The sequence below is a fragment of the Zingiber officinale genome, chromosome 5B (assembly GCF_018446385.1).
Source record: "Zingiber officinale cultivar Zhangliang chromosome 5B, Zo_v1.1, whole genome shotgun sequence".
NCBI lineage: Eukaryota > Viridiplantae > Streptophyta > Magnoliopsida > Zingiberales > Zingiberaceae > Zingiber > Zingiber officinale.
The window spans coordinates 86,949,301-86,958,500 of record NC_055995.1 but is presented as its reverse complement, the minus strand read 5'-3'; the positions used below and the strand labels follow the sequence as shown (position 1 = coordinate 86,958,500).

The window sequence follows — 9,200 nt, the reverse complement described above, 5'->3', positions numbered from 1 at the left end:
CTAGACTAGTCAACTAGGCTGACTAAATTTATTATATTTTTTTTATAATCTAGCATATACCCCGGCGCTTCTACATAGTCTGTTGTAGGGGTGAGCAGTCAACCCGCCAAACCAACCAACCCGCTTATACCGACCCGAACCGAACCGAAAAAACAAAATCCGCCGGATATAGGGCCGGATGTAGGGTCATGATTTACATTATCCGATCTAGTAGGGCCGGATAGTTTTTTATCCCAATAACCGAACCAACCCGATCCGCGATCACCCCTACTTGTAGCAACTACTGCCGATAAGTTGTTACACGTTATAGTAGTTACTACGGATAAGATACTACACGTTGTAGTAGCTACTGCCGATAAGTTGTTACACGTTGTAGCAGCTATTGACGATTAGCTACTACAACATGTAATGAGTAATGTCTATTATCATTTTAAAATATTTTATTTTTTATTATTTTATATTTATATTTTATATTTCATTGGATATAGGGTCGGATATCCAAATAACTGACAACCCGTCGGATATTTAATACATAATAACCGCCGGATATAAGGCCGGATGTAGGGTCATGATATTACATTATCCGATCTAGTAGGGTCAGATAGTTTTTTATTCCAATAACCGAATCAACCCGATCCGCGATCATCCCTAGTCTGTTGTAAGCCCTTCCCAATTTATCTGCAATTGATGGAAAATTTTCAGGGATGAGATCGGGCTCGACGTTATCCGGTCTTTAAGCATCGAGCACACATTTGATTCCTTCACACTTTTCTCACCCCTCTCCTCCATTAACAACCTCGTCGGAGTTCACGCTCCTCCAAACCCACAAAGATCTTATTTTGCAGTTCGATTCTTTCTCGCTCACTCCCTAATCAGTTCCTGCTCTCCTCAATGGCGTCCCAATCTTGGGTTCCCTACCTTCCCACTAGAGACTGCTCCATGGGCTTCTGCAGCGTCTACTGCCCTCAATGGTGCTACGTCCTTCTACCGCCGCCGCCTCCCCCTCTAGCCTCCTCCTCCGCCACTGCCTCCGCCATCTTCTTCGCCACCATTGGCATCCTTGCCGGCGCCCTTCTCCTTCTCTGCTACCGCGCTTTCGCTTCCCACCACTGCATCTGGCTCGACCGCTACTACCAGACTCGCTTCCCCGGCGATAACGCCGGCGGCCAGTCGACCTGGCCCAACGGGCTCGACGAGGCCCTGATCCGCAAGATCGCGGTCCACGAGTACAGGCTGGGCGACGGGGCGGTCCATGGCACGGTTTGCGCCGTATGCCTCAGCGAGTTCCGGGAGGCGGAGAGACTCCGCTTGCTCCCTAAGTGCGGCCACGCCTTCCATCTCCCCTGCATCGACGCCTGGTTGAACTCGCGCTCCAATTGCCCTCTTTGCCGATCTGACATTGCGCCGCCTCTCCATCCGCCGCCGGCGCCGGAGGCCCTTGAGACGGAGCGCGGCAGGGAGGAAGAAGCATCACGCGCCGAGGAGGTGACGGTGAACATAGAAAACGAGATCAACGTCGATTCTGAAGAGACAACGCCGGCGCCAGAGGAGGCGGTCGACGCCATTGTCGAGGCGAGAGACGGGGATGAGGTTCGGTCCTTTTTGGTGAACGCCGACCGCATTCACATCGGCATTCACATCGGCGACGTGTTGAAAATGAAGATGGAGGATGAGATCGCGCAAGCAAAGAAGGGGGTGTGGATTGGCAGTGGCGGCGGCAGCTCGGGGCGGCGCTCGGCAGGGCAGCATAGGAAGAACAAGGGGTTGCATGGCGTGATGAGGCCAGTGGCGATGAAGAGGTCATGCACAAACGGGAAGCTCTGGTCCAATACCAAACACGTTGGCAAGGGAAGGAACGGAAGCCCACTGCAGGAAGAAGAAACTTCTTCCGAGTAGCCATGAACCCGAATTCTTCTTCTTCTTTTGAGTTTGTTTCGTACAGTCGTTTCTTCTTCTTCTTCTTTTGAGTTTGTTGCGTACAGTCGTTTATCCTCTTTTATGACATGGCTCGGAAGGTTGTAGAAGTTAGTGACACTTTGTCGTTGCCCGTGACATTGCGTACTCCGTTGCCATTGAAGGAAGAGGGAGATGGAGAAAAAGGGTAAAAAAAAAAAAACTATTCAATTTCTCCGATCCTCCAAGTAAACACAGGAAAGAAAATATCAATATTTTTACGAAACAATCAATTCAAATAGTGTTTGCTGATTTAGATAGGAAGCGTAGAGAGGAATATTTCAAAATGATACTCAAGTTTTATTCTTAGAAAACAAAAAACTAAAATAGAAGTGGGTGCGTAGTCTTCCCGTCCGTACTTATACTGAAAGATCTCAAACGCGGTATAGCTATTACCTCCTAAAGTTGCATTTTTGCGTCACCTTAGACGAGAACTTGCCTCTTGCATTCAGATCAACAGATTAGATCAGGCCTGGACACTGCGAACCTGAATTCGATGCGTCGACTCTTGTCTCCAAATGGAGTGAACTCCACTCTGAACCAGGGTTACATGCTCTTTATTGTTCAAGTGATCATGATCCTGTTTCGACCAAAGCCAAGGTCATTAAACGAGAAAAGAAAGAAAGAGAAATCGAGAGTCAAGCACGAGAATCAAAATCAGCAGTACCAGCAAGAATTTGATCGCCCTTGAGAATGTCTCTTCTGCGTCGTTAGTGAATTCCATGTGGATAGGCGTAATTCCGTGATACAACGACAGTCTCCGCTTCACTATTTCACTGCAAAATATGCATAAGAGTTGAGGTCTCATTTTGCGATGACCAATAAGGTACAGGAAGTTTATACAAACATACGTGAGATGGTAACATGATGATGCTTACTTATTGGTGAATGCAAATATGGTAGACGATGGTCGGTAGTGGCTCAGAAGCACAGCCATGGATCCAGTTTGGGTGAAAACTATAATGGGAGTGCCTAGAGTGTTAGATATTGTTGTCGCATGGAAAGCAAACATCGCGCTTGTGTGGCCAGGGGAAGAATCTTCATTTACAGCCTTCAAAGCAAGAGAAGCATTGGATTTGCATAGTACGACTCCAGAATCAATTGTGCAATTAGTGTAAAGAAAGAGTTCATGCTGAGTTGTTAAAGATGGTTTACCTGAAACATTTTAGCCGGAATAGGATCCCCCACAGTTTTCGATATTGACCATTCAGTTTTCAATGCCACATCGTGCATTACTTTAACAGCTTTCAGTGGAAACCTAGAATCAAGGTTCAATTAATTTAGACAGGATACCCTTTTGTGGTTATACAAATCCATAAACAAATTGGCAAATCAAGAGAGCATAAGAAAGACATAAAAGTGCATTCTGACTTACTTTCCATGTGCAGTCTCTCCGGACAGCATGATGGCATCTGCGCCTTCTCGAACTGCAATTGCTATGTCAGAAACTTCAGCTCGGGTCGGGGTTGGATGGTTTATCATGCTTTCTAACATATTTGTTGCTACAATTACTGGTTTTCTCATGTTTCTACATTTTCTAATTATCTCCTCCTGCAAAGTTGCATCGAAATTTTTAAAGTTCCAAACATGTGTGGTAAGAGAACAAAGAAATATCAAAAGGAAGAGATTCAAAATCAACAAGTGTCTAAATTTCAATAGTTAAACCATAAAAAGCCATATATGACATGTTCCATTTCTGTCGAATGAAAATGTGTCATCTATATTCAGACATATCTCCAATGGTTAGAGCTCGAACTTTTTAATAATTTCAAATATGTCACCTCATATGTATAAACACCTGCTACTCTCTGCACGATCAAAAAAATCCTCATACAAACCTCAAACCTCATTGTTAATTAATTACTGGCTGCACTTACATTGTTAATTTTGAGAGAAAAAACCAGGATTGATTTTTACTACTGCTCTTGAACTAAAAACCTCATGGCCACAATGGTTTGAGAGCTTTTTTGTCGAGCTTTTTGGTTTTACAAACCTCTCAAAAAACCTTGCATTGGAGATGCTCTAACTAGATTAACTTTAATCCTGTTCTATGGACTTTCCAACAGACCAGAACTTTTCACCCCAAAATAAAAATTAAATGATATCATCGAAATCCTTTCTATTATAAAATATTAATAGATGGTATGAGAGTTCAACAATGCAATAGAAACCAATTGAGGATATCAGATCATCTTTAGCACATTACTAATTTTTGTTGTGATAATACATGAAACTTATGCACTCTCGTAGTCTCATTTAGCAGACATAGCTGAGATTTGATGCCTCAAACTAATAAAAGCAAAACTAAATAGATTTAGTAACTAAATGTTTCACCTGCAGCAAGGGAACATCCTCAATTGGAAGTTCCGCACCAAGGTCTCCACGAGCCACCATTGCCTACAATATTTCAAGATTATTATTTTTGGCAAAATAGGAAAGAAGCAATTGATTAGGCAATAATAAAGTATATCTGTCCAATGATACTCTGTAAATTTTCTGCTAACTGTAGATGAACATCAAGATTCCTTACCCCATCTGAAGCCGATATAATTGAATCGAGATTTGGAATTGCATCAGCGCTTTCAATTTTGGGCATTATGTGTATATCAGCGTTGTGACCTTGAAGGTAGCAAAAAAATTGGAAATTAAAAATATTGTGATTTATGAACAGTGAATGAATCTACAAAAAAAAACTTTGATTAAAGGCTAAAGCTATAAATTTACTTTTTAGATAGTCTTTAAGTTCATGTAGCACTTTAGCATCTTTCACAAATGACACAGCATAAAAATCAACTTGGTTCTCCATGCCAAACTTAATATCTTCCCAATCCTTTTCTGTAGGAAGATCAAACTCAAAAAGTGATTAAATATACTTGTAAAAAAAATTCATGATGGAAGAAAGAATTGTATAAATTCTTTGACAAGAGAAGCGTACGAAGGGCAAAGTACCAGTAATGGATGGAAGTGTAGCACTCTTGCCCCTCACATTTAAGTGGCGTCTTGATTTGAGTTCTCCGCCGTCTATTACTTTGCATTTGACAGTGTCAGCAGTTTTTGATATCACAGATAACGACATCATTCCTCCTAAAAGATACCACAGGACTTACGTTATACATGATGGTATACAAGAGCTAATACAGCAACAGCCATACACAAAACAATGAGAAAGTAGATGCTGTCTAACTGATAAAAAAAAGGAAGAAAGACTTGAAATCCACTTTTTCATTCGTTGCAATTAAATGCACCATTGTCTTTTTTTCAAATTCAAAAAGCAACAAAATTTTGCATATGGAATTGGACATCCTGACTAGGCAGTGTAGTTGATGCGGATGTACATCATGTTGGTGCAGATTGCACTAATAATCAAACTCAGATTTTGATATAGGACAAAGATTAAAGTTAGATTATGTTGTGATCTAATCTTTTTACCAAGTGTGCAGGATATGAACTTGATAGATTTAGAGGACCGAAATACCAGGCTGAAATCCAGCAAGGTTGATAGGTAGCATGAAGTCCAGATTAGTTGAGATGAGGAAGACCAGTTGGATTGACAACTGGGTGAAGTCCAAATTGGTTGAGATCTGGCCAATTGGGTTGACAACTGGCTGAAGTCCAGATTGGTTGAGATCTGATAGGAAGTCCTGGTGAGTCACAGGGCCTGACATCAAGGAAGACAACGATTGGTAAGTGGAAGTAAGCAACTGGAGAAGAGATCCAGTGAGGACGCATTAGCGTTGGTCTGACCTAGGGTTTCAACAAAACTCAAAGTCAGGATCGGGACGGCCAAATATATTACTCATTTTCATATTATTACTTGTTATGCTAACTTTATGATACAGGAAAGTAAAAGACTGAAAAAAAGGTTTCAGGCGTCTAGACTTGGTCCAAGTGCTCGGAGGTCCAAGCGCCTAGAGGTGGTCCAGGCGCCTGGGCAAGGGGTGAAGCTAGTGGGCGACCACGTGGCAGATGCTGAGTGGATGACACACGTCAGGGTCCATATGTCAAGCACCTGGAGATGGATAAAAGTTTTAGAGACAAACTTTCGACAAGGAGCAGCCACGTCAGCACTCCAGGCGCCCGAGGCGCCCAGGGGTGGTCCGGGCGCCCGGGGTGGCCTATAAAAGAGACTTCGACCAATAGCTCCACAACATCACTCGCTCTAACTTTCGTACTCGCGCGTTGCTTCGAAAGGCTACACCAACAACCAACGCTCAAGCAATTTGTCAGTATTTTTATTTAACAATTCTTGTACTTAAATTTTGTAAACATTTTCGAACTTATAGTGATTGTCCAACAAAAGCACTTCACGAATGCAAGCCTTAGAGTAGGAGTCGCCGAAGGCTCCGAACAAAGTAAAAAAGACTTGTGTTAGCGATTGTTTGTGTGTTCTCGTTTCTTTTTTTTCCGCTACGTTGTTTTAACTCATTATTTTGAAAAAGTGACGAACGTTATTCACCCTATCTCCCCCCTAGCGTCTTTACGATCCCACACATCCATCATAGGTCTTGATAAGATTGAATAAAGTGATGCAATCAAAAAGCTTTTTAATTACCGAGATGGTCATCATCTTATAAACTAATTGCACTTTCAGATCATTTATAGAGGCATTTATACAAGGGCATATACATTTTATGTAACACATTTATTCAATCAAGGCATATACATTTTAAGAAACGCATTTATACAATCAAAGCATGGACATTTTAAGAAACATCTAAAAGCGAGAGTCATCTGAAAAGTATACTTACCATCAACCAAAAGAATGTCATCAACTTCAACATCATTAACAAAATCATCATAGTTTACACTGACAGTATCTCCTGAACTGACTCCTCTTTTGATAGTGAAATTGAACTCTTGCCCTTCGTTGAGCAAGATAGGCTGAACCACATCCCCACTTCTTACCTCAGGGCCCTGTATAGTGTATATGACTAGAGTATCAGATTAAGTATATGTACTTCTGTTTTATCTGTTCTTTCTCAGTTAGTAACCAAGGATATAGCTCATATAAGCTTTGTAATGCTTTTAATTTGGAGGAAGCCTCCTTTCTCCTTAAAAATATTAGTCATGCATTTCTTCAGTGGACGTCATTTTAAAGGTGAAACCAAATAAGAAAGCAGGATTGCCATAACATGCCGGTGCTAGGAGAACCTCGTCACAAATTTTTCAGTCTAATACAGAACTGCCACCATTATGCATATAAGTAGCATCCAATGTATGCCGGGAAAGGAATAAGTTTGTGTAAGTTAATGAATCAGAAAAAAAATTGAAATCACATGACCATTAGAATTCTGAAAAAAAAAATTGTGTTTTCAGCAAACAATGAAATTTATCACAAGTTCGTCCTGGTGCATGCTTGCAGGTAGTGTTGAAACAGTATGTTAAGAATAATATTCACCATGTCTATTATGCTGGAAAATTTAATTTAAGGCATCGTACTGAGTGATATTCAGTTAAATAAGATGAAGCAACAACATTGACGGAAGAGTCCTAAAGAGAAAACGAATCATACACAAGAAAATACCAAGTGCATATTCTGCCAATGTAATAAGCTAAATCTCAAGAATATTAGATATAAACAATGTCAAGAATTTTAGAAATGCACCTTGCTAAGTCAACAGAAAGAGCTAAGTAATGTTCACAGAGGCACATACCTTAGTATCTAGCATTATGGAAATAACGTTGTCCTTGGACTGAGCGTTGTATTCTTTTACCAAGTCAATGACCTTCTGATGTGATTCATGATCTCCATGGGACATATTAAGCCTTGCAACATTCATTCCCGCCTCTGCCAGTTTCCATATCATCTCACGTGTGTTACATGAAGGGCCAATTGTACAAACTATCTTTGTTTTCCTTTCAGAATTTGATGCTGTAACTGTCAACCTCTCATTCACTGTGTCTGGCTGAAGTTCACAAGAGTAATTTCTTTAGTTATTTTAGCCCATGAATTTACCACAACTTCATTTTTTTTTTCACATGAGTTTGAAATTCAAATCTTATAACAGCTTTTTACCAGAAACAATTCACTGAACTGTAGGGGCTAAACTAACATAATTGAATCTGTACACTCCCACATTCTCAAGTCAGGAAGGTCAAAGAGTCATACGTATAAGAACCCAATAGAATATTAACAACTAATCCGATTAAAGTTCACCAATAAATACAAAATCGAATCCGACAATCAAACATCGCATTTAAAGCAGCAAAAAGATGGATTCACTACATCAATAAAATCTTAGAATTCGATCTTTTCAAATAAAATATTTAATTTCAAAGATTAAGGTCACTTCAACTCACCGGGTTGAGATGGTCAACGGAAACCCCAGAGTACTGCGCGTCTTCGCCCCTTTCCGCTATAGCCATCGATCTCACCGAAACCCGCCTGGATCGCAAGCCCCATCCCATTCCAAAAGAACTCCGGATCCGAGCGGCAAGCCGTGACGAAGCCAGGTTGGAACGCTCCGGCATGCTCCGAACCGCCATACCGCCGATGTCCGCCACAATCGCCATGGGAGAGAAAAGCAGAGAAAGGAGAAAGAAACGGCTACTGAAATCCTTATGCTAGAAGAGTGCGGCTGTAAAAATGTGGATCTGCGCTTTGTGGGCGATTGAATCGAGTTCCGCGTGTCGCAGCCAGGCACGAGCGACCAGGCCTTGCGGCTTGAAGTAATAAACTCGTCAATGAGAGATTATACCCGCCGTTTATAGCCTCCTCCTTTAACGGATCGGGTTTTTTTGGTTAAAAGGAAAATTTTGTTCGATTCGATGAAATTAGAATCAGAATATTATTTAAATTAATAGTGACTTAATACTGAATTAATAGACCTTCTCTTAATCATTAGGAATAGTTGATGAAAATTTTTTATATAACCAGATCATTTTTTTATCAAAAATTATATCTAGCAATTCATTTAAAGTTTTAAAGCCTACTAAATGCCTCCAAAATAATATGTTTATTTGCATATGGTCGCAAATTGAGCTTATCGGGTTCGAATTAATTGGTAGAGTGAGTTGACGAGGCCTTAAATGAATTAGTTGGAGCGACGCCGGGCTAAATCAAATACTGTCTTCTTATTCTCTTTCTCAATGTCTCGGTCCAGAAAGGCGGCATCTGTTTCGTTCCTTCGCAGCGGAAGAAAGATAACACGTTGCTATGATGAAGTCATTCGTAGTGTGAGGCCAAATTATGTGTGGCTGGAACGGTGTCCTGTGGCTCGAATGATATATCATTTATGAAATTGATA

The 9,200-nt window shown here is 41.0% G+C and overlaps 2 protein-coding genes across 2 annotated transcripts; one reads left to right on the top strand and one right to left on the bottom strand.

Moving 5' to 3' along the window:
• Positions 1–455: 455 nt before the first annotated feature.
• On the top strand, positions 456–2,095 carry LOC121984838 (E3 ubiquitin-protein ligase Os04g0590900-like). Its single transcript, XM_042537983.1, has one exon. The coding sequence runs from the start codon at positions 892–894 to the stop codon at positions 1,894–1,896; it is 1,005 nt and encodes a 334-aa protein (XP_042393917.1). The 5' UTR covers positions 456–891; the 3' UTR covers positions 1,897–2,095.
• A 47-nt stretch (positions 2,096–2,142) lies between these two features.
• LOC121984837 (pyruvate kinase isozyme G, chloroplastic-like) lies at positions 2,143–8,636 on the bottom strand. Its single transcript, XM_042537982.1, has 12 exons — positions 8,254–8,636; positions 7,608–7,859; positions 6,702–6,867; positions 4,903–5,037; positions 4,678–4,788; positions 4,484–4,572; positions 4,288–4,350; positions 3,329–3,504; positions 3,109–3,211; positions 2,832–3,004; positions 2,621–2,729; positions 2,143–2,533 (listed from the first exon to the last, which is right to left on the bottom strand). Exons 1-12 carry the CDS (start codon positions 8,464–8,466, stop codon positions 2,420–2,422), a joined length of 1,704 nt encoding a protein of 567 aa, XP_042393916.1. The 5' UTR covers positions 8,467–8,636; the 3' UTR covers positions 2,143–2,419.
• Between the last annotated feature and the right edge of the window lie 564 nt (positions 8,637–9,200).